Genomic DNA, 25,599 nt, shown 5'->3' with positions numbered 1-25,599 from the left:
ACACACACACACACACACACACACACACACACACACACACACACACATCGATAGAGGAAGGAAGAGTCTGGAAGCTAGCCTTGGCTTGCTACACATACTGGGCACGTGTCGACACGGAGCCAGATGCCTCATCAGCCAGAGGAAGGGGCTATAGGAAAGTGGGTCTCACTGTTTCACAAGGTTTCTGAGGGATGCTGAAAGTACCACTAGCAATCCTGTAGTCCAGTGTGAGCTGAGCCAAGACTGTCATTTTCTGCAGATATGCACGGCTCTTTGGAGTTTGAGGCCTAACGGCATCATCTTCCTTTTCCGCATACCAGATTTACTTAATAAATTCCATTAAGGTTGTTTACGCTTTCAGTCCTCTTCTTTAGATGGCCCAGGTAAGCCAACTTTGCTGTGCCTCCTCAACTGAGATTGTCTCCTTTCTTCCTTGCAGTGGTCTCTGGGTCGTCGTCCAGCTCAAAGTATGACCCTGAGATCCTGAAAGCAGAAATCGCCACTGCAAAGTCCCGGGTAAGAGTCTTCACAGCGTCCTCACTGAGCACTAACTAGCCAACCCTCCAAGCAATGGCACCCGGGCTCCCAAGGCCCCCGTGATAGCAGTCGTAGCGGTGGTTGTTGTATTAATAATGACACCAACAGTTGCCATTTACAGGCATTAACCACGCATGGACACTTCATCTCAGGTCTCAGCATCATCCCCAGGAAGTAGCCATTGCCACCTTCTGACCTTTCAAGTTGAGTGAGCAGAGACCAAAACCTCTGCCTGAAGAAACAAACGAGTCCTCGGTAGAAATTTTAGTTTGGTTGTCCTCTTGCTGCTCCTAACAGCTGCTCACTCTGTATCATCTTAATTCTTGATGACTTTAAGGGACACAGGTTGTTACCTCACGTTACTGAGATGGAAACTTAAGGCGCGGTAGTTAAGTGGGTATTTTGAATGCTGGTTCTGTTCGGGTCTGAATATTTTCCACATATGAAAACATAAATAGGGGAAGTGGCCTGAGCCAAGATGGAATACTGGGGACTAACAGGCCACTGTGTCCTGTCTGAGGGGCTGAAGTTTTTCTGCTCTAGTACACCACACCCGTACTGGAACGTAAGAAGCATGCTTCTAGATGTCAGGTGTTCTTTGGAAAGAACCGTATCATCAGGGTTCAGTATATGCAATCGCTTAGAACTTTATTAATAGCTGCCATTGAAAGTTTGACAGCACTCTGCAGGCCGAACACGATCTGCAAGTGGACTCTGGCACTTGGCCATGTCTTGCCTCTGAAGTTACTTCATTGCCTCTCACCTCCATGCAGAAGCACCCTCAGGCCCATCACCAGCATTAAGCTGAGTTGTCCCCATTCATCACAACAGGGAAGAAGGGATAAAAATGGGTCAGTGGTGCAGGAGAGATCCCATAGCTAGGTCCCTGGTGTAGAGACTGGCTAGCAAGACCTATAGGGATCCCGGCTGGGATTCCGACCCCCAGACCCACACAGGTGAATAGAAGGTGCTGTGACTTATGGTGCCCAGGGGATGCGAGTTGCTTCTTATACAGCAACAGTATAGCTGGGGGGCTTCTGGGTTTCCCTTCCCAGCCGACAGCCCCACACCCACCTCTGACTCTGTCCTCTGTGTGGTCCTCTGCCATCCAGGTCAACAAGCTGAAGAGAGAGATGGTCCACCTACAGCATGAACTACAGTTCAAGGAGCGTGGCTTTCAGACCCTGAAGAAGTAAGTCTACCCCTGCAGTGGCAAGCATGGGGCAGTGTCCACCCCGGGTGCCCACCTGCTCGCCCTGCCCCTCTCTCCGTCAGTCATTTTCCTCCCTTCTCAAGATGCATCTCTCACAATCCTATTTAAATTCTTTTCCACTGGCATTTACTAAAGATGCCATCACCCAAGGGTGGAGGTAAACAGAGTTATTTCAAACCACGGAGCTCTCATCATGCTCCGAACTTCTGAATACATTAAGGTCAGCCGACTCTTACTCCCCAGTCCTAGTGAGTGTTAATCATTTCTGTGCTTGCTGCAGCTCTGCTAATTGACTGCTAAACTGTCAGACGAGGACAAAGCAAACCCTTTAGTCCCACAGCCCCTAAAGTAAGCCGCTGCTTTTCCTAGTATCCCACCGAGGAAATAGCTTTAGCAGTGAACACATTCCTGCAGAACTGTGTGCGCCTGATTGTGTACACGGGCCTCTGTGAGTGGCGTAAAGAGCTTCCACACAGAACAGACAGATGTCATCTTCATTTATAGACGTGGGCTTACAGCTAAGTCAAACATAGGGCTGTTTATTTCCTATACTCTGTGTTAGCTGCTGTGATGCTGATTATGGCTGTGAAGATTTGTAGAACCTTTGCTGGTTGCAGGAACTACCTTCCTGCAGAAGAATGTTCATCTGATCTTTGTGACAATCTCAAAAGGAATGGCTTTTTTTTTTTTTTGTTTAGCTATAACCCCATTATATAGATGAGGAAGCTGAATCGTGTATAAAATGCTCAGTAAATATCAGCCTATTATTATAATTATGGCTTTTGTATCTTTTTATATGTCAATCATGTATTTCAAACCAAATTCTAACTTTATTCTGGCCAGGGGTTGTGCTTTATGCTCCTTGGTAAGTTAGTGAACATCAGAGACAATAGGGTGAGCGCAGACATTCCTAACTCTGACCTACTAAGGCCTGGGCCTCTGTGTGCAGCTCCAGCAGCTTTGAAGCATAGTTTAAGGCTGCTCATTCCCACCTCAAGAACTCTACCTCAGATACTTTCCATTATTCTCAGAGCCTCCACAAACCTGTTTTACCACATTGTCACCCTCTAGCAGCATTGAAAAATCTTGTCCTTTGGTGAGCTGACAATGAAACCCTAAAACCAACCCTCCCTGCCCCTCCCTTTTTCCTCCCAATTTGATAGCTGGCCCAGAAAAGACTCCATTGCAACCCTGGCTACCCACAGTCCTCAGCTAGAAGCAGCAGACTCCCAGTCCAGGGTGGAGAAAGATACCTGCTCCAACACACACCCTGGCACAGAGGGTTAGGAATGTGGCTCCATGAGGCAATGGGCCAGGGTTCAAATCCCAGGTACCTGGGACCTTGGTAAATAACCTAATCCTTCGAAGTTTTGATGTCATTGTCCGAAAACACCATGGTTGTGAGGAATGAGCTAGAAAACACCTGTCCAGAATGTAACAGAGCCTGGCACAGATTAGGATCTCAGTGACGAGGATGGGAGAGGACCTCTGGTTAGTTGTCCTTTTAGTTTCAGGAAGTTAAGTCTCAGGATAGGAAGCTAACCCCAGCTTGCTGCTTCCTAGGTAGCTCTGTTGTAACAGCTGCCTCATGTCATTCTCTTTAACCTCATTGAGAATAGTTCTCATTGTGTCCCAATGTTGTTAATGAAGGCACCTGACAGCAATGAAAAAAAAAAAATGCAAAAGGCCATCCCACCAGCAAGGTCAGCATTGGGACTGGAACCCAAGAACATTTGGGACTTTGTTTATGTACACAAGGGGGCACAGTAAAGAAACTGCTGACATGACCTCTGCATTCTTAGGGAAAGGTTTTTATCGTGAATGTAAGAGAGAAAATGAGAGAGAGATAGAGAGAGGCATCCGGAAGAGTGGAGAGCAGAGAGAAAGAAAAGCAGAGTGGACATGGGCAGGGACAGAGAAGCAGGAGAGTGGGAGATAATAGTTGAGATGGTGAGATAGCAAGAAATAGAGAAGAGAGCATGGTGAGAGAGCATGAGGATGGCCAGAGATGGAGAATGGATGGATAGATGATAGATATATAGATACATACAGACAGACAGACAGACACATATACATATATACATACATACCTAGATACACAGGTAGATAGTTGTTATATATATATATATAGAGAGAGAGAGAGAGAGAGATGGTCTGACTGTAAGAGATAGTGACAGAGGACAACTATAGACAGAGAAGGTGGGTGGACAGATCATGTGGATTGTAACGAGTATGAGTACTGTGGGGAAGAGCGGGCCTGATGTGGAACAGTACTTGTGACACCGAAGGGGCCTTGAGGCCAGCATGAGTTTTGATATGCTGCTGGACCCCACATGTAGCCATATGTACCTTCTGCCAGAAGTAAGGGAAACGACTCTTTTGGACAGATGGGAACTGGTTTCACAAGTTCCTGAGGAATGCCAGCTTTTATCACCAGAAATCCTCCCATAGTCCAGCCGGAGCTGTCACTTCTATGTAGATGGACTACCCGAGACCCAACGGTGTACAGGAGCTGGACATGCATTCCAGCTGCTGAGAGATATCTAGCCTTTGTCTTGTTACTTTTTTTTTCTTTTGGTGCCCAAGAATTGAACCCCACTAATGCTAAGCACACAGTCTGTTCCCCCAAAGCACGCCTCCAGTTCAGAACTATTGGATTATACTCAATTATTATTATTGTAGTGCTTGAAAAGTTACTGGATTTTGAACTTCACATCCCAGTCCCTTTCTGGACATCAGACCCAAAAAGCATAAGGTCCCTTCAGGCTCCTTCGGTCTTACCTTTGTTCAGGTCTGGAAGGACCAGACTCAGGCATTCCCACCTCAGAGCCTCCAGTGTTTGCAGAGCCTGGGAAGGGCAAACCTCATTCCTCAGGAGTAAGTTAAGAAGTTTCCTGAGGGACTTTGACAACACATCAGCATCGCACAGTGAGAGACTGACATACAGTTCTTCTGCTGCCCGAGAGCACATGTGTTTGCCTCCATGACAGCAGTGACACCAGCCAAGGCTTGTTGGGCACCGACATCTAAGAATCTGTGAGCTTGATTCAGAGTCAGCAACAAGAGGTTTTTGTTTTGTGTTGTTTTGTTTAAAAAAAAAAAAAAGAAGGCGGTTGATGAAGACTGAAAGAAACCTCTCAAAGACAATGAAGAAGAAAAATCAAAACTAAAGCAGGGGCCATGGGCCTGCAGCTTGACCCCTCGTGAGCAAGAGATAGTTAAGACTTTGGCAGGGGAATGACATGGCAGGGTCTTTCTTGCTACCTTCCATGACGCCCCTGTGTCAGAGTTGTCTGGACAAGACAGGAGGAACCAGCCCCTGTCAGAGGCTGCACCTGGCTTCTGAAGCTGTTTCGCGTGTGTGTCAGTCCCCAAAGGCCTGAGAGAAAGGACAGCCGCATACTTTGGAAATCCTAAAACACACCTCTCCAGCGCCCAACACGCACACACAACTTTTCTTTCCCTTTACCCTCCACCCCAAAGATTGTGTTTCACTCAGTGTAGAATGGTGACCCTTTGTTTCCCCCACACACACCCGCTCTCACTCCAACTCTGTTTCTCTCAGAGCCAGATTCTGGAGCCCGGGTTGCTAAGGGCCTGGAGAAATCAGGTAAAGCTTTGCAGCCCAGCACACACCCTGCTCTGTTCATCCTTCTGGGGGATGCAAAGCCATTCTTTGCCCTGTTGGCAGAAGAGAGCTCTACTCAGCCTTCAGGCCTGTTGGAGCATACAGCTCTTCCCCCTGCACTCAATACCCCCTGAGAGTGTGCGCCCCCTCCCATCCTACCCTCTTCCCACCCTACCCTTACTCTGGGGATGGTCCTCTAGAATATCACCCGCAGAACCTTGTGGAGCAGTGTGTCTTTTGTGAACTTTTTCATACTAAATCTAAGAAAGATCTTAGCCAACCTGGCAGGCCTGCCCAGGCCCAAGTCCTCGAAAGGAGTAGACAAAGCTATTTTTAGTGGGAGACACAATTGGGGCTTTGTTTTTGCTCCACGGAAGCTGAAGTAACTGCAGGGGGCAGCTGTGTAGGAACCCCTCCCTGCTGCCCTCTCTCCTACTTCAAGCCATGAGGCCAGGGTGGAAACCTGTTCCCATTCCCCCGTCCTCCTTTCCAAGTGATTTCCCACTCAGGCTATTTTTAGCCCAGGAGGGTTTGGGCTGTAGCAGGAAGCCAGAGAGGAATGCCTGTGAGGGTTTCTCATCCTGGAATAATGGGTTTGTGGTGTTCCCTTGACTGTTAAACTTCCCTTTCTCCACCCTCCACTGAAGCCTCAGGCCAGCCTTTGATGAAAGCATGAAGCAGTTAAGTGTATCTGCCCTCAGAACCTTTTCCACAGCCTCTTCCTCTCCAGATCCCACCCCTCGGCCAGCCATCTTCAGTGGCCGAGTGCTTGCCACCCACTTGTGCGGCCTTGAATTTGATCTTAGCTCTTTCAAAAAGGGGACCTGGGATGGGGGGGGGGGGGCAGAAGACACACTTAGCTCTTTTTTTTAAAACAACTTTCCCTTTCATCAAAACAAACCTACACATAGGGCCCGGATAAGCCAATAATCTCCAAACTAGAGGTGTTTAATCCCTCACATTTGTACACTACTTCCTAGTTCTCCGTAGGATTTAAGTTCTTTATCCCATTTGACGCTGAGAACAACTCTGAACACAGCCAGGCAGATGCGGAACACCGAGGTGTGTGCCGTTGGGAGCCACGTCCATGGCTGCGCTGCAGACTGATGTGACAGCTGGGAGACTTTTATCCTTCCCACCATCCCCTCATTGTATCCTGTAATTCGTAATTCGGCACATTTCTAGCTGGCAGGATTCTTAGGTGGTGAGATGGCTCACCAGATAAACGCACTTGCCATGCCAGGTACAACCTGTGTTCAGTCCCTGGAACCCACATAAAAGCGAAAAGCAGAGAACTAACTGCACAAATTTAAACAGGGTGGTTCTCCTGACTTTGGACCATATATTTGGATAATCTGTGGGGGGAAATTTCTTTTGAGATCCTATAGCCCTGGTTGACCGGGAACTCACAGAGATCCGCCTGCCTCTGCCAACCATCATGCCTGGCAGGAAGTAGTCATGACTCAAGCCTGGGATACTATTAACATTTTGTGAGTCAGTGCGAGGGACACTGGTGGGACAGGATACACACCAACTTCTCATCCCCAACTCCCACAGTCATATTCAGATCTGTTCTCCAGGGTACCACAGTTCAACCAAAGATTCTACTTCATGAAGTCTAAGTTGCCAATGCAACATAACAAGTGAGGTTTCTCAGCTCTTGGGACATGTTATGGGAACCCCCTCTGCAGCCTGGGTGGATTCAGGAGGGAATGGAGGAGATTTCCAGTAAGAGCTCATACTCTTAAGAAGCTCAACTCTAAGAAGCATGTTGCTTCTGCCTTCTGTAGCCACCCACACTTGCCGTTTGACAAGAACCTTCTGTCCCTTCTCCACCAAGCAGGACCTGGAAATGCTTTTCGGGGTGGAGGGAGGTGGCGTGAGAGCACCTGTGCTTTCCTCCTGTCCCCCCATGTCTGACATCTCCCATTTCCTGGCCCCTAGGATTGATGAGAGAATGTCAGATGCTCAGGGTGGCTACAAACTGGATGAGGCCCAGGCTGTGTTGAGGGAAACCAAAGCCATCAAGAAAGCCATCACCTGCGGAGAAAAGGAGAAGCAAGACCTGATCAAGGTAATGAGGGCCCCTAAGGATGAGGGCCCCTAAGGATGAGGGCCTCTGGTACCCTGGGTATAAGGACTGCACACAGCTATTTTCATATACCACAGAAACTACTGAGCTCTCATTACCCCATGAGTTTCCCTAGTCCAAACTTTTTTTTTTTTTTTTTTTAATTTGGGTATTAACATGATACTGCCAGGGAAAATTCTATGCCCAACCTTGTGTGGCAGGCACAGATACAGACACAATATGGGTGCATCAAAAATATCCAGGTGCTTTCTGGAAAGGTTCTTAGAACCTTACACGAAACATCCATTTCGTGTTTAGGCTTCAGTCCCATCCCTCAGATAATTTATTATGTGATGCTCATAGTCTAAAATTAAGAGAATCACAGACATTTTGAATAAGGTGTGCTTATTTTCTACCCGGTGTCCTGAAGTTGTCCCTCAGAAGCACTGAGTGGCTTGCTTGAGGCCATCCATGCTGTCAGTGCCAGTGGCAAAACTGGAATGGAAGCTTTGCGTGGTTGTGCTACTAAAGCCAGGCCCTATATCACTAGCTCTCACCACCCAACTTGTTTTTAATGGACCAAGTGACAGAGCCATTTAACCTGAGCATCACTGTCTGTTTAGCCTGTCGCCTGTATTCTCTGTGCTGGGAACTGGACCACAGAGATAATTCTCAGCACTTTGCATGCGTGTCTCAGGTTATCTTCCTTCTGCAGATAAGGACAGCCTGGCTCAGAGAGTAAGTGGCAGGGCCACCAGTCAGACCCTGGAACACGTGATTCACAAACCCATGGCTTCACCCCTGAATGTAATCCCCACTCAGAAGCCACCTAACCCTGAAGACACCTTCCCATTACTCCACTGACATCAGGAGTCCAGCATTCAGAATTGCCATGGTTAACTTTAGAAGGAAACTTTGGCAAACAGTAGGACTGTGACGCTCGTGGATAGCAGGGAGCCATTCTGCTTGTAATTAGAGGTTAAGAGAACCCAGCTGTCATGACCAGCTTCTCGTTAGTACAGTGAAGATGAGCGACTTGTTTGATGCAGGAAAATTGCAGCGAAGCTGAGCTGCTGAGTGTCACATTGCATTGTCTTTTAATTGATTACACCTGTAATTGACATACCTGTAAGCTAAACTGTCATAGTTAGGGTTACAATTGCTATGATGAAACAGCATTACCAACAGCAAGTTGATGAAGAAAGGGTTTATTTTGCTTACCTTTCCACATCTAGTCCACCACTGAAGACAGTTGGGGCAGGAACTCAACAAGGCAGGAACCTGGAGGCAGGAGCTGATGCAGAGGCCATGGAGGAGTGCTGCTTACTGGCTTGCTCCTCATGCCTTGCTCAGCCTGCTTTCTCGTAGAACCCAGGACCACCTGCCCAGGGGTGACACCACACAATGGGCTGAGTTCTCCCCTATCAGTCACCAGTTAAGAAAATGCTTGCCTTCTGGAGGCAATTTCTCAGTTGATGTTCCTCCACTCAGACGACTCTAGCTCTTGTCAAGTTGACATAAAACTAGCCAGCACGGTAAGGCCTGAAATTTTCCCATTTTACAGGAAAGTAGGTAGATACATAGGGAAGGTAATCAGCTAGCTCAGATCACACAGTGAGAAAGAAACAGCAAAAGCTCCACCTCAGTGGCTGGAGTGATGGCTCAGTGGATAAGAGTACTGTCTTTTCATCCAGAGGTCCTGAGTTCAATTCCCAGGAACCACATGGTGGCTCTCAACCACGTATACTGGAATCTGATGCCCTCTTCTGGTATGTGGGCGCACATACAGATAGAACACTCGTACATAAAATAAACAAATAAAAATCTTAAAAAAAAAAAAAAGTTTCACCTCAGGGTGCTGGAGAGGTGGATGGCTCAGCTGTTAAGAACTCCTCTTCCAGAGGATGCAGGTTCAATTTCCAGCACTCACGTGGCACCTCATAACCATCTGTAGCCTCAATCCCAGGGGATCTGATGTCTTTTTCCAACTGCATGAGTCACACCAATCACTATTCTGCAACCCCTTTTCTGTGCTACAGAGCCTCGCCATGCTGAAAGATGGCTTCCGGACAGACAGAGGGTCCCACTCTGACCTATGGTCCAGCAGCAGCTCTCTGGAGAGTTCGGGCTTCCCAATGCCAAAGCAGTTCCTGGACGTGAGCTCGCAGACAGACATCTCTGGGAGTGTGAGTCGGCAGGGGCGGCATCTGGGGGTTGCTCTAATAGGGTAACGGCTGACCCTTGATCACCTTGAGGAGCTGGCTTGTGGCTGCTAACTTGGCTCCACGGAGTTCAGCTGGCCCCAGAAGACCTGACATGATAGTACGAGGAAAGGCCAGAGATCTCACAGTCCTGAGTACTGCCTGGCGAAGAGCCTTTGCCTGTAGCTCCCCCCTGCACACAATGTGTTTTTAATGGGTGAATCATCTTCCTCTCATTTTTTTCACACTGTTTTGTAGCTCTATTCTGGTTTTCTTTGACTGGCTGGAAAGCGGAATATATTTCTCTCATTATTCCCCACACAATACTTGCAGCTTTCAGACAGCTGCTGCCTCTCGGTGCCAAGGTTCAGCCTGGTTCCCATTGTGGGTAGTGAAAAATGCTGCCAGTCATGAAAGTGGCCAAGTAGGACCGGGCTAGAGTGAGTGTCATCTTCAGAGAGACTTCGATCTCCGGGAGCCCAGAATACTGGGTGAGCCTGCCTCCTAGTTTAGGTTGCCTAAATGCTATCCCTGGCTGATTTCTGTAGCTGTTCTCTTACTAGTAATGGGATGCTCTCCTCCACGTGTGGTCTTGTGAGCCTGAAGTTTCTTGTTTCTATCCCCTCTCCTGCAGGCCTCAGTGCTTCTGTTACGGCCATCAGCCCTTTTTTTTTTTTTACTGTAAGATAGCAGTATTGGGAGGCTGAGACTATTCTTATGGCCTGAAGGAAGAAATGTATTTTTGTTTAGCCATCATCCCCACAGTCCACACAGCCAGCCCAGTGACTGGAGACTCTTCTTGGCTTTACCCACACGCGCAGCCAAGCCTCTCACAAGCTATGGAAACCTCGACCATCACTGGCCTTCACTGTAATAACTGTGTAATTCCTGCCTCTATTCTTATCTCCTCCTCTAGTTCGGCACCAGCAGCAACAATCAGCTGGCCGAGAAGGTCAGACTGCGCCTTCAGTACGAAGAGGCTAAGAGAAGGTAATCCAGAGCCGTGGAAGGCTCATAATCATAATTCCCATGTGGGGCCACTGTGAACACACATTTTTATTATTATTATTATTATTATTATTATTATTATTATTATTATTATCATCATCATCATCATTATTCTTTGGTTTGGTGTTGCATTTCGTAAGACAGGGGTTGTCTTTGTAGCCCTGTCCTGGAACTAGCTTTGTAGCCCAAGCTGGCCTCACACAGCGCCACCTGCTCCTGCCTCTCCAGCGTGCCACCACTGCCCAGTGAACACCCCTCTTATTTAATCCTCATATCGATTATAAAGGTAGACATCTTTATTAGGTTAATCCTCCTACGTTAATTAGGTTAATTCAGAGAGGAAATGACGGACCCAGGACACTGAACTATGTTTGAACCCAGGTCTGTTTAACCTCAAAGCCTAGTAATCTTTCTATTTGCCTGTCTTGGTTTCTATAGTCAACACTTTCTGATGTTCCTGGAACCCTTTCAGTTTGAAGAAGCAATAAGTTTGTTTGATTTGGCTCAGCAACAGGCTAAAGAGGACTGCGGACGTTTCTCACTTCACCGAGAAGAAAGTGTTGTTTGTGATAGCTGTTCATTTACCGTTACGCTGGAGATTGAACCCAGGGCTGTGCGCACGCGTGCATCAGCTGTGTCTCTAGTTATTTCTCTAGGTGTGCTGTTGTTTGTTTGTTTAAGACCAGGTTTCTCCGTGTCATCCAGGCTGGCTGGCCTTGAACGGATCTGTAGTTCAGGACGGCCTTTTAAGCTTTCTCATGGTGCACGTGTCAGAAGATGACTTTGCAGAGTCTGTTTTCTCCTTCCTCCGTCAGCACACCCGTGTGCCGAGGACTGAGTGTGTGCCGCTGCGTGGCAAGCGCCTTTCCTTGCCGAGCCGCCTCACCAGCCCCAACGAATGTTTTTCTGAATGAAAATGAACTTAATTATGAAATCAGTCTGAAGTAGCACCTCCCGCCTCGATAGCTCGTGCTTTTCAGCAGCTTGGACTCCAGGGATTTCAGATGTTCGGTGGCTGCATAGACTCGGAAGCAGTTGGGTTTTACCACCACAGCGATACAGTCAGAAGGCTGGCATTGCTAGAGCAATTGTGGGAAAGTGTAAACAGATTGTTTATCGTACTAAAAATACTCGTGCGCTTACGGGCTTATCTAATTTTAAAAGCTTAGAGCAGAGCTAGTGGAGATGGCTCACTGGGTAAGGGCACTTGCTAACAAGCCTGGTAGCTTGAGTCCCAGGGATCCACATGGCAGAAGGACAGAACTGACTCCAGCAGTATTCCCTGGCCTCCACACACATGTGGCCTGGCATGAACACCTACACACCTGAACAAACAATCAAACAAGCAAATGTTATAGCTAAAAAAAAAAAAAAAAAAAAAAAAAAAAAAAAAAAAAAAAAAAAAAAACTTTTACATAAAAAAAAACAGAAAAAAAAGCTTACAGCAGAGTTCGTATCCTATCATCTGTCTATTAGAGGAGAAAAAAGTTTTGACCTGGGATGTTCCATGACTTCGCTGGCGGTGCAGTTAAAAATTGAACTCTGGCTGTTCGGGCTTTGAGTCTGTGATATTGTTTCTGCATCCTGCACCAGTCTTATTGGAAAGAACTGAATGGGTACTTTGTTGACTAAACTTCGTGACGTTTGTTGCTTCCCATACCAAGTTGCTGGTCTAGGAAGTGTCCCAGTGGGGCCAGCTACAACACTGTGGTGCCCAGCCTGGGACTTTGCCGATTCCCAATGATCAGCACAGCCTTTTGCAGTAGTGTCAGAAGTTGAGTAGAAACAAAAGAAATTAAAGAAAAAGGAATCCAGCAGTCTAACCCAGGCCTCCCCCAGCAGGGGACTTTGGCTTTAAGCTTAGCTAGATCCAGGGTGCCTGTGGATAGAGCAGCTTAAATTTAGTCGCCTTCTCTTCCCTGCTTGCTCTGTGTTGGCTTCATCCTCCACCAGGCTTTCCTGTCAAAACGGCAAGATGGATCTCCAGCAGGTCTAACTCCAGGTTTCCAACCTCAGCAGGAGGGCTACCTTTCTATCCCAACAGATGTTTTATTTGGTGATTTTGTTTATCTGTTTTGAGAGGTGGTGTGTATTTGTGTTTTCAGTTTTTGAGACAAGGTCTTCCTATGAGTCCCGGACTGGTCTCAAAATCATCACCCTCCTGCCTCAGCCTCCCAAATGGTGTTCCTGATAGTTTGATAACTACTGGGTCTGAGAGTCACTGTTAGTTCTGAGTGGCCTGTCATTGTTGCTGGGCCAGTAGAGGATAGGGGAATTACAACTCTCAGAAGGTCCAGGCTTGGGTCATGTGGTCATGCTGGGCTGGCCACTGAGGTCAGCTCACCAAGTGACCGGAGGGTATATCATTTCCTCGGGACTAGTTACGAAACTAACAAAAAAGGAATTGGGTAATAGTGAGGTGAGAAGAAACCTGTCATGGGTGCAATGTTTTAGCTCTCCCTACGTGCCCAGCAAGACATCAGCAGTGGTGTATTTGTGCCTCTTCTCCTTGAACCTCTGATCTCTTCCAACCTGAAGCAATGCCTGTCTTAGGTAATCAGTCCCAGAGAGACTGAAGGAGTGAAATATCCTGCCTGGGATTGAACCATTAAATGTCTCATTACAACCTAAAGCTAGAGTGGGTAGAAAAGACAGCACCTTATGAGATGAGAAAGTAGAAGGCCACAGGTCTTAAAGAACGGATGAATTATAGCAGTAACTATGGAAATCGCTCTTAACCAGGGCTTGCCAGGTTTTGACCCCTTTGCGTGTCTGAGGGAGAGACTGGTAGTTACATCTGATTCTCCCAGGGTTGGGTGACCTAAAGTTTAAAGTACTGTGGCATGAGAAGGGCTCCCTGGAAAGAAAGCACACCCAGAAAGCCATCAGTCACTCCTCAGTGTCCTGCTTGTATTAAAGTTCCACCAGAGCTTACCATAGCAGTCTAGCCTTTAAACTGACTGTCAGCAACCACAAACATATTCCTCAGTTGCTGTGTACATGAATAGGAAATTGGATAATTAACTCAGAATTCCTGCTGGGACACTTGGCTGGAGGAAGAGCAACTTGGGTTTGTCTATCTCAAACTTTGGCTACATGTCACAAGGCGTCTCTGATCCAATAGTGTTTTGGTAAGGAAAGTTTGTCCACGTTTCATGTAAACCTAGGCTCATGAGGACTGGCCACGTGTGGTGACTTTTAAGCTTGGGGGAGCCATAGAGCACCTGTCCAATGAGATCAATAAGTCTTTTGTGCCTGCCCTGTAGGAATACAGTTAACATTAGAGCACTTCGCGGAGGCCAGATCCTAAAAGATAGTGCTGTGGTTGCTTATGGAGGTTTATAGCAAAACTCTTTAAGTCACATGAGTGTAATATCCAATATCTGTAGAACACTTGGCAATATACAGAGTTCTTTTTGCAAATGTCTCATGTGGTGCTCATGGGCTGGCTCAGGGTACCATCATTCTCCCCACCTTACGGATGGGAATACTGGGTTTTGGGAAAGTTAAGATTCAAGACTACTGACTTACTTTCCTTAATATTCAGTAAGTACCTGCCACAGACCAGGCATTGTGCTAGAAGCTGTGATACCAAAAGGATTTTCATTGTTGCTACTGAGAATCAAACCCAAGGTCTAGATAAGGTGAAAGCACATGCCATACCACATTTAGGGCCCCTAAATGTCCCCATCACCTCAAATGACTCCCTCCCAATAAATGATTCTTTTCATCATAAAAGACAAGGCCAAAACTCCTAACTCTGTGTCCCTGAACTGTGAGTTTATGACTGTTTTCACAGCACCACTACTACCCTCAGAGCTGACAGCACATGGGTAACCCCAGGCCATTGAATTCCCCCTGCCGATTATTCAGTACCAGGTGTACACACATACTCTACATATATCATCACTGGTTTTCATACCCATTCTGGGGGATAAGTAATTGCTTCTGCCATCTCCAAGGCTCAGGGCATTTTCCCAGTGTTGAATACACTGGGAAAATACCAACCAGTGATAGCAGTAGCAGAGAAACATTTAACGAGGGTTTACTATATGTCAAATACCGTGCCACCGCCACCCTGGGATGGAGATCTAATTCCCTTCAGAGATGTGAGCACTCCACTCAGCATCCTAGAACTCATGGTAAGAAGTTGTTGCCTGCCATGGTGTCCAGTCTGTACGGCACCAGGCTGGGACCTTATCAAGAGAAAAACAGTAACTCCTAAAGTCTACTCTGTGGATGTCCTGGATCCTGGTACTTCATGTCCTTAGAAAAACCACCTGCTTCCCAGCTCCTACAATGCCATTTCTCATCTATCATACCTTCTCAACTTCCAGGATCGCCAACCTCAAGATCCAGCTGGCCAAACTTGACAGTGAGGCCTGGCCTGGGGTGCTAGACTCTGAGAGGGACCGGCTGATCCTCATCAACGAGAAGGAGGAACTACTGAAGGAGATGCGATTCATCAGCCCCCGGAAATGGACCCAGGGGGAGGTGGAGCAGCTAGAGATGGCCCGGAGGCGACTGGAGAAGGATCTTCAGGCAGCCCGGGATACTCAGAGCAAGGCGCTGACTGAGAGGTGGGTCTAGGGTGAGGGCATGTGTCCCACAGGCCCAGGGAAGATGCGGAACATGCCAATCTGACCTGTCAGCCCAGCACAAGCCAGCAGTGAGGAATCCTGCTGGGATACCTGAGCAGCCAGGTGGGCACCTCTGTTAGAGATGTCACAGCTTTCCAGAGGTGTACGTCACAAAAGAGGACTTTTGTGCACCAGGACCCTAGAACACAGGAAGCACAGTACCAAACATCCGTGCGGTGCAGGCTCTCAGAAAGGTCTCTGCTCCTTGAAGAAAGCCCTGTAGTACTCTATCACCTGGGGTAGTAGTTTTCCAGTGTTGTGACTTAGGTGAGCAGACTCTCACACGTTTCACACAGTGAGCATCTCTGCTTTATAAGCGAGGCTTGCGCCCGACATCACTGAGGAAACTTATTCCTGCTCCCAAGAAAATCACTCTGTGTCTGTGCATGTGTGTGCATACATGTGTGTGTGTTGGGGAGGGGCAGTCTTCTGATGCTTCCTCTCTTCTGTTACATCAGCATTTGGTACCCATGGAATCCATATCCTGATACCAATCACAGATAGACAATGTTTGAAGAGGAGATTAAAAATCAATATAACAAAAAACCACAAATATTTGATGCCTTATACTAACAGTTAATTTTTCAGCACTTAACGTTAGATTGGGATGCAATGTATGGAGGTGACTTTAAAGCACACAGTGGGGTAGGTAAGATCACAAGCTGAGTTTAATCCCCAGGACCTACACTGAGGAAGGAAAGGAAAACCTGAGTACACAGGATAACATGTATATGCAACATACAGGTGTTATTTGGATGCAGTCTCCAAGATCTGAATGCTTTGGTGTCTATGGGGCTTTGTGGAGCCATATCAAGGATTCATGGCTGTTTCTTTTTCTTCTTCATGACCTACCAAGTGGATTTCAGCACATTCTGAGGAGTTGAAATGTAAAGACCAGCGGTGTTCATGGGGGTTGAAGATTGGAATGCTTCTGGGCCAAGCAGGTGGTGGAAATGCTTGAGGCCTGCCTAGCTGTAGACCTGTCAAAATGGGAAGGCTGCTGTCAATGAATCGACGTACGGGTTACTTTTCTTTTACTGTGAGAAAACAGTGTGACCACGATGACTTATAGAAGAAAGACTTCATTTTGGCTTACGGTTCCAGGGGGTTCCAGGTGACCCTGACGACGAGCATGCGACAAGTGGCTGAGCAGCGAGCTGAGAGCTCATGCCTTGAAACACAAGCAGAGAGTAGTGAGAGCAAACCAAAAATAGGGCTCACTTCCTGGCCCCAGTGACACACTTCCTATAGCACATCTCCTAAATGTCCCCAGACAGCTCCTTTAGTTCAGAGACAAATATCCAAATAGATGAGCCTATGGGGGCCATTCTCGTTTAAACCACGACAATCACAAAGGGACTCCTCCCCAGCAACCATACCTGCTAGAAACTTGACCTCAGACCTTCCAGCTTCTGGGACCATTGGAAATAGATTGTCTAGTGCAGGAAAGAGTGAGGGAGAATGTGTATGAGAGCGAAGAGAGAATAAGAACAAAATAGGGAGGAGGGAAGGGTGGGAATACTTTTCTGATACTTGCTAGCCTCTTCTGATTATTTCCATTTTTGTCCTTAGCACACATTAAGCAAAGAGTCTCCCCACTTCCCCCTTATAAAAATATAAAAAAATATCTTTTTTATATTAACATAAATAGTGCTTGTAAATATTTACAAAGCAGGGTGATATTTCAGCATATGTCCACCATGAGTAACGATGACACCAGGATAATTGGTATTTCTGCTGTCAACATTTATCATTTCTGTGTTCGGAGCTTTCAGATTCTCCTTGCTGTTTTGAAATACATTGCAAGTTGGCCCCACTGCAATACAGAACACCAACTAATTTCCCCCATGTGAATGTATTTTGGGACTCATTATCCAACCTCCCTCTAGCCTTCCCAGTGACCACAGTTATTTTCTCTGCTCCTGTGAGATTGATTTTTGTAGCTTCTAAAATGAGAACACGCAGTGTTTATCTGTACCCAGTTTATTTTGTTTAACGGGATGTCTTCCAGATCCATCTATCTTACTCCAAATGACAGTATTTCATTCTTTTTTTTTTCATGATTTAATAATATTTGTACAAGTGTTTATGCACCTACCCACCCACGCAGCAATTTTCAAACGTGTGCAATTGTTCAGGAGCAGGAATAAACGAGGAGATTCCTTTTCCCAGCAATGCCAGGTACAAGCCTAGTTTGTAAAGCAGGGAAACATGCCTGCACCTCAGGAGAAGCAGTCTGGGAGTGCCAGGTACCTGTGTGCTCTGTGTATACACAGTTCTGCTATCCTGGGCCTCTAAAGCACTCTGGCTCACAGTAGCATCCTAGCAACTGAGTAAGTTCCATTTTCACTAGTATCTGATGGCTGTTCAGCCTCTGCCCAGCCCATCAGGCCCTCAAAGAATCCCTTGGTTGCTAACTGAACCAGTCTTTTCTGGCCAAGCATGTGATCCAAAACTACTAACAGGGACATCTAGAATCTCTTCAGTTTCCTTCTATCCTCTACTGGCAGGAATGGCTGGCCAGCTCTGACCCATCACCAATTCAGTATAAGAAGGAGAACAGCGGATCTTAAATAATTGTTGTTTTATAGCCCTCAGAAGCACTTACCTGAAGGTACTATGCTGATTTTCCTGGAACTGTACCCTTTCAGGATAAGGGTTCTGTGTATATGTCCTGTGCCTTCAGTGTTTGTTGAAAGTATAAATTGGTGGGTAGCCTGGGCTATATGGGCAGGTTTTTATGGGACTTCTGTGCCAGTACCTAGACTCTCAAATGCAACTAGACCTAGTGACTGTCCTGGAAGCCTTTGGCTGTCCATCATCTTCCGTGACAGAAGCTGGAGGGAATGCACCAATCATAGCCCTGCTTGATTCTTGCTGGGTCAAGAGAGACAACGTATACATGCTAATCCCGAGCAGACCATTGACCAATATGGGTTTCATTTGCCTCATAGAGAAAAAAAGAAGGTGAAGGCACTGAGTATCAGAAATATGCAAGCAGGCACTGGAGCAGATTGTGAATTGAGATGTTTCATTACTGTGAAAGTTTTCTTTTCCTAAAACTAGAGCTAGAGGTTCCTTCAGGCATCCCTAAGGTGTCCTGTGTGTGCCAGAACCTATATTGTGTCTAGTAACTTGAGAGCAACCCCTGTTTTACAGATGAGGAAACTGAGGATCACTTGACATCACCCAGTGACAGAGCTGGGATTAGGAGCCCCCATACTTGTGACTATTCAATCACAAATATTACCCTCACACTCACTTTAGGCACTGAGAAAGCCTTTCAACGTTGCTTTCAACCTCATATTTCAAAGGTCCAGAAGCTTTGATGGAGCAACGAATCCACAGACTAGTCTAGGGTGTCTAGACTCTCCACTCTTCCACTGATCAGGCCACAGAGAGGTCCTAGAGGACAAGGTCCTTGGGGGAATGAATGCAGCAGTCAGGAAGCCAGTGAGCACAGGGGCAAGAAGCCATGTGTGCCCTAAGAGAGGTCTGAGGAGAGAAGCCATGGGAATGGTGGGAAAGGTGCTAACGAACCTATAGCTGCTTGATTCTGAGCCCTGTCTGCACTCACTACTGGGCCTCTAGATTCCTGTTTCCTGTCTCTGTCTGTCTCATTCTCTCTATCTCTGTCTCTCTCATGTGACCATGTGCGTGTGTGTGTGTGTGTGTGTGTGTGTGTGTGTCCCTTTCTCTTCTTTCCCTTTCAACTCCCCTGTGCCCTTTTTTAATATATTTCTCCTTTCTTCTCCCTCCCTCTTTTCTTTCTCCTTCAGAACTGCCTGCACATTCTTGTTTTCTCTGTATATCCTTGGCTGTCCTAGACTTGCTTTGTAGACCAGGCTGGCCTCAAACTCATAGAGGTCTGCCTGCCTCTGTCTCCCTGAGTGCTGGGATTACAGGCATGCACCAATGCACCTGGCTTGCCTTCACATTCTTTACCTTCCCCCTACTTTACTCTCAGTCACACATCAAAGATGGTGTGCAGTCACACAGGAAGCTTGTTAGATCGGGGGGTACCATGACCTCCCCCTAGGGACCAGTTCTTCAGGCCTGAGATGCAGCCCAGACTATTGCATTTTTAACCAGCACCCCAGTGCCAGGCTGCATCAGGCCCCAACCCCTGGCTCTTCTGCCTGTTTCCATGACTGATGTATTCACAGCCTCCCAGCATGTGCTGGGCGTGTCACTCACATACCATCTGGCCTGCTAAGCCTGCTGGTCCTGGGAGGGGACTACAGCGTGTTACTGTCTGTGGCTACCCTTGCTGTGCTCAGGAAATCAAGTGAGCCTGACAACAGCTCCCTCACCATCTTGCTCAGTGGGAACATGCATTTACTCCTACTATACTCTAGCTTGCTCTATAGAAACCATGAACTCCACCTCTCCCCCGCCCCCCCCAGACAGGATTTCTCTGTGTAGCCTTGGATGTCCTGGACTCACTTTGTAGACCTGGCTGGCCTCGAACTCACAGAAATCTGCCTGCCTCTGTCCCTCTGAGTGCTAGGTTTATAGGCCATGCACCTGGCTGAGCTCCACTGCTTGACCCCTGACTTATGCCTCCTTTATGATGTTCTTACAGAGGGATGGGACATTCCACAGCCTCATCCTTTCCTTTGAGAACTCTGAGGTTAGTTCATTACAGGCCCCGTCTGCCAGTTTGCTTTCTGTCCCTATCAGCCCCAGGCAAGAATCTGGAAAGAAAGCTCTAGAGACTTAGTTGGCCAAGAATCATGCCAAGGCTAGTCAGCCTACTGCTCTTGTTGTCTTGTTGGTAATTTCACAGGTTTGTTTGCCCAGTAACAAGCCCAACATAACCTCTGTGATCTCGAGCCACATCTAAGGTCACCTCTGCTCTCATTTGCTAGAGGCCTGGCTGTTGTGGTAGAGAGATGGCCTCATTTGCTTAGATTTTTGTGTGAAAACCAGCCCTTGCCCTTACGCCCCAGGCTGGGCTGTCAGTTCTTGGTTCTTTCCTGAGTCCAGGGAGCCAGGGTCAGTCAGTTCTTTCTCCAGCAGGGTGTCAGAGAGGATAAATGTGTCTCCCCAACATGAAATTTTATTATCTGGACCCTTCAGCAGAGTGAATGATCTCAGACACTTCATCTAGGAAAAGAGTAATCCTTCCTTGCCAACTCCCTTTGTCTACTGAACCACTTCAATTCCGCTGTTAGTTTGGAGATCCATCTGCTGGAAGAAAGCTGTGTGGATAAATACTCTTGAAGTTTATTTCTTATCCTTATAATATCTTAGCATTCCCAGTAACTGGCATCCCCCCTCCCTTTGTTGAAGAGCCCACAGCCTTTCCACCTCCCCTTTAAGGCCACAAGAAACTGAGAAAGACTTTCCTTAACCAATTCAGCCTGATGCACATGGATTCTGCTCATAGCCCATTGGCTAGAATTTGTTCATGTGCCACAGCCACATGTAAGGGAACCTGGGAAAGTGCTCTAGCTTTGAGCCTGGGAACCTAGGAAGACACAGACAAGAGTGGGTGTCAGAAATCTTGGCCACGAAGCCATTTGCTCAGTCTAAATTAGGGATTCCTTCCTCTGTTCTTTTCTATTTTTTTTCTGGACCTTGCTACACTTTGTTGCTAATTAGATGCCTGTTTTCTTCCATCTTCCATCCTCTATAAGAGTGGCAATGAGTTCTCTTTCCCTCACTGCTGTGTCCTTGGTGCCAGGGACAAGCATCCAGCGTAACCTGGGTAGTCAGTAAATATTAATTGATTGAAAAAAAAAAAAAAGGAGGGAGAGGAAGAAAGGAGATAGCAGTTGAAAGGGTGAGATGGAAGATGGAAGGAAGAGAGGAAGGGAATGATAGTTTGGTGGGAAAACTAATTCTTCCACTAATTCCATAATTTTGAGTAAAGTATGTAGCTAAAAGACTCAACGTCCTTCTTTGTAAAACTGTTAAAAGTCATTCTTCGCATCTACCCATCATTACGGACCAAATCAATGCAGTGTGTCCTTAGCTAAGTCTCTGATGTGTGGCAGGTAGCTTCACAGTTACTATGGATGCCCTATATAAGGAGGCGTTTTTTTCTCACAACACCACAGTAGGCTGCTTCTACACAGTTCCTGTGCCTTTGGGTTGGCATGTCCCTCTGTTAGGGCACAGGCCTGGTTTTCCTTTTTCGAGATCATGAGGGGAACTGGAGCACTGCATCCCTCTGGAGTATCGCTGTCATGCCTTCTCTCTTTTCAGGTTGAAGTTGAACAGCAAGAGAAACCAGCTGGTGAGAGAACTGGAGGAAGCCACTCGTCAGGTGGCTACTCTGCACTGTCAGCTGAAGAGGTGAGTGGTGGGTGGTGACTGTCCCCTTGGGGATGGCCACGCTGCTCTTCACCAGTCCTTCTCGGCTTGAGGGAAGACATTGCATAGAAGGTGTTTATATGCTGGGCTTGGCCAAGGTGGCTGGCCACAGCGTGTTTGATCGCTTAGGCCTGTACACACAGATGGCCCCAGGAACATGCCCATGTGTCTGAACGCATTACCACTCCTGCCTGCCAGCCCACTTGTACAGCATGTCTGTCATAGGCTTCCATAAGCTCAGGCCTTGAGGACTGAAGTATGGTACTGGAACTTCATGGTAGCATTTTGTTAAATCCTCCTCTCTTCCCCCAATCCTCACCAAGGGTGGTTTCTTCTTGTTTATAGCAATAGTGCTACCTTTCAGTTGAAAATTAGGACATGAGGTCTCCTTTTAAGTTAAATAAAAAAGTGAATTGAGGCTAGATGTGGTGGCAGCACTTGAAAGGCAGAGACAGACAGACCTCTGTGAGTTCAAGGCCAGCCTGGTCTACATAGTAATCGATCATTAATCCATAAAATAAAACAAACGAAAGAAATATTTTAGTAAATATTTTAGGTGGCCAATGAGAAACAGAGATAGAAGGAAAAAGTAGAGGCCAAGTGTGTGGCTTACAACTGTAATCCCAGCACTCACAACCTCAGACAGGAGCATCAAGAGTTTGAAGCCAGCCTGACCTACAAAGCAAAAGACTCCTGAGTCCACATCCCAGCCCTCCTCCTTTGGGTACATGGCTTTGTCCAGATCTCTGTTTTCTCCTTAGTGACTTTGGGTGCACGGTCCAGCTTAGGCAGTCAAGAGGGCTAGGAAGGTTGATGTGTACCAAGTGTGCCCACCAAAGCCTAGTGGAGTTCCCAGTGGCCACCTCACGCTGTGTTATCTCTTTCCTCCTCTCCCTGTCCCCAGCCTCTCAGGCAGCATGCAGTCACTGTCTTCAGGCAGCAGCCCTGGGTCACTTACGTCCAGCCGAGGCTCCCTGGCTGCCTCTAGCCTGGACTCCTCCACCTCAGCCAGCTTCACCGACCTCTATTACGACCCATTCGAGCAGCTGGACTCGGAGCTCCAGAGCAAGGTGGAGCTGCTGTTCCTGGAGGGTGCCACGGGCTTCCGGCCCTCAGGCTGCATCACCACCATTCATGAGGATGAAGTGGCCAAGACCCAGAAGGCAGAGGGAGGCAGCCGTCTGCAGGCCCTGCGCTCCCTCTCTGGCACTCCAAAATCCATGACCTCCCTGTCACCACGCTCGTCTCTCTCCTCACCATCCCCTCCCTGCTCCCCTCTCATCGCTGACCCCCTTCTGGCTGGAGATGCCTTCCTGACCCCCCTGGAGTTTGAAGACACAGAGCTGAGTGCCACTCTTTGTGACCTGAGCCTCGGCAGCAGCACCGGGGGAAGATACCAGCTGGAAGAACCAGGACCTGAGGGCAAGCCACTGGGCCAAGGTAAGGAGCACAGAGTCCCCACAGGGAACCAGAAGGCAGGGGACTCCTGCGATCATTCCTGTCTACTGTCCACAGCTATGTCTTTATGTGGTTCATTATTTATTCAGTAGACACTGACAGATGCAGAATATGCTAGGTCCTGGGTTAGGGTTTTGTTTTGCTTGTGGTGGATTTCATTCAGCAGATATTTCGTGCCTCCTAAAATGAATCCCAGATCCTGGGCTAGTTGAGTATACATGGATTAATTCATCTAAGCTTTCCAGAGATACGTCGTATGGCAAACTTAGTTGCTGAAGATCAGTGTTGATGATAGGCAAAGCCCCTCCCTGCTCTTGCAGAGCTTGGGTTCAGCTGGAGCCACAAGCAGTAGATACATAGCAGACAAAAAGCATGTAAAGCGAAGACAGCAGGATATGTGTTTGAGCATTTGGATGGAAGTGGGAAGGCCAGCACAGAATGGAGATAGGCTTAAATGATGAGGGAAGGAGGGTGAGGACAAGAAGGTGTGGCAGCATTGGGCTAAAATCCCAGCATTTAGGAAGAAGAAGCATAAAGATTAGGAGGGCAAAATCACTCTCCGCTATATAGCCAATTTGGTTGGAAGCTGCAATCTTATCTCAAAATACAAAATACATGAGCTGGTGAGTGGGTGAAGGTGTTCTCTGTACAAGCTTGACAGTGTGAGTTCGATATCCGGGACCCACAGTCAAAGGAGAGTACTGACTCCCAAAATTTGTCCTCTAACCTCCATATGTACACTGTGGCATATTCATGTGTTCACATAAGCATACATACTCACAATAATTAATTTAATTTAAAGGGGGGGGAGGAAAGGAGGAAGGGAGGGCAATCTTTGGGACCACTGGAGTGAACGTCACTTGGGGCTGAGACGCTCTGACTCAGCAGCAGCATCCTGAGCACACAGGACCTGGTAGTGAGATGTGGATTTTAAACTAATTATGGCAAGGACCCACATGACCTTGGGAAACCAGGGAATGACTTGCACTTCTTCATGAGATCAAAAAGAATATCCTGGAATTGGTTAGGATTCAAATGAGGATCTTCAGACTGGGTACCCTGCTGAAATGACAACCTAGGTTTATTAGAAGGAAAACTGTAGCAGTCCTTACGTAAGAAATTGCAGTTCTTCACACTTACATTTAAAAAAAAAGGTTGTTTTTTTTTTTTCTCTGCCCATTTCATAGATGAGGAAACAGAGGTTCTGAGAGGTAACATCCCTTGACCACAGTTGCCCTCACAACAAATAAGGAAGGGTCTTTCTGATCTCAGAGCCCAGTATCTATTTTGCCATGCCTCATCATTAGGATTGGAAGTAGCTCGTCCCCCAAATATGGGACTCTCCTGATATTGCTAGCCCCACCTGGACATGACAGTATAGCAGAGTACTCATTAAGCTCTCTGGGGGCTCCACCTAGCACCCTCTGTGTCCCAGCGACAATAGCATTGGCTTTTGTGTTTGGGTCAAGACATAGGAGGTTCGAGTCCTGCTGCCTGTGTTTACCCATTTGAACCTCACACCTCTGTGAAGTGTGAGGTTTTTTAGCATGTGCAGTAGTGTGGTTTCTGCGTGCAGTAGTGTGGTTTCTGCGCTTTGAATTGCCTGTCCATGCATAGGAGCTGCTGGTGGGGGACGGAGGTTTCCGAGTTAACTAAAGGCTCTGAGTGTCAGCCATTGCTTTGAAGAACGTCTGAGAGATCCCTGGGGTTCCCTCATCAGGAAGGGAATCTCTGAGTTCTCACAAACAGAAATAAAAACAAGCCTCCTACTACTGCAGGTGGCAGATTGCCCCAGAGGGTAGGGGGATACTCCCATGGCTTAAGAAGTGTTTGGGTTTTTTTTTTTTTTGCTAAGGATTCAGGGCTACATCAGGACACTCACACTCAAACCACATCCTAGGAAGAAATGTGCCCTTCCCCCTCAGCCACCCCTCCCAACAGCAAGCTTGAGGCCCTTGGGCTAGAGATAGCACAAGGTGAGGGACGCCATCTCCGGCAAACCCCCCCCCCCCCCCCGCTGTGAGCAGTGCCAGGCAGAGCTCCAAAGCTAAGCAGGTTATGCGATTACTGCGCTGTTCAGTCAGCAGACAAATTAATCTCCTTAAGTGGTTTAGCGGAGGGACGAGGTGTGTGGGGCTGAAGGTGGGAAGCCTCCCCGGGCTCAGCGGGTACAGCACAAGGCTGGGGAAGCGTTTTTGCATTCCCGCAGCCTGCCCCCCAGTCTCTGTGCACCACCATGTATCAAAGACCCCTGTCATCTCCATCGCCCCCCAGGGCCCCTGAGGGCTTAGGAGTATTTGGCTGTAAGGTAAAATGCCTGCAGTTGGCTTTTGTGAATAGTAAGGTGTGACTTCTTCACTTTTGTAGCTCAGTACCTGGTAGTGGGCCCCGCACACCACACACTCTCATTACTCGGGCATGGAGGAAATGTTTACCATGTGCAGACAGCCCATTTATGACCCCAGCCAGAGATTTCTGCCAGGGGTAGAGAGGGAGGGCGAAGGAGGAGCTGACTGGCTGCT

The 25,599-nt window shown here is 47.5% G+C and overlaps 1 protein-coding gene across 1 annotated transcript in view; it reads left to right on the top strand.

Moving 5' to 3' along the window:
* The window catches only part of Wwc1 (WW and C2 domain containing 1), a 144,326-nt gene that overhangs the window by 85,762 nt on the left and 32,965 nt on the right, over positions 1-25,599 (top strand). The window contains exons 4-11 of the mRNA XM_055604602.1: positions 440-516; positions 1,650-1,729; positions 7,323-7,452; positions 9,489-9,635; positions 10,567-10,640; positions 14,996-15,238; positions 21,512-21,601; positions 22,524-23,059. Coding sequence (XP_055460577.1) covers positions 440-516; positions 1,650-1,729; positions 7,323-7,452; positions 9,489-9,635; positions 10,567-10,640; positions 14,996-15,238; positions 21,512-21,601; positions 22,524-23,059 — 1,377 coding nt within the window. The remainder of the gene's footprint in view (positions 1-439; positions 517-1,649; positions 1,730-7,322; positions 7,453-9,488; positions 9,636-10,566; positions 10,641-14,995; positions 15,239-21,511; positions 21,602-22,523; positions 23,060-25,599) is intronic.

The sequence above is a fragment of the Psammomys obesus genome, unplaced genomic scaffold (genome assembly GCF_907164565.1).
Source record: "Psammomys obesus unplaced genomic scaffold, mPsaObe1.curated_primary_1811, whole genome shotgun sequence".
NCBI lineage: Eukaryota > Metazoa > Chordata > Mammalia > Rodentia > Muridae > Psammomys > Psammomys obesus.
The sequence above is the reverse complement of the archived record's forward strand: the minus strand, read 5'-3'. Positions and strand labels throughout refer to the sequence as shown.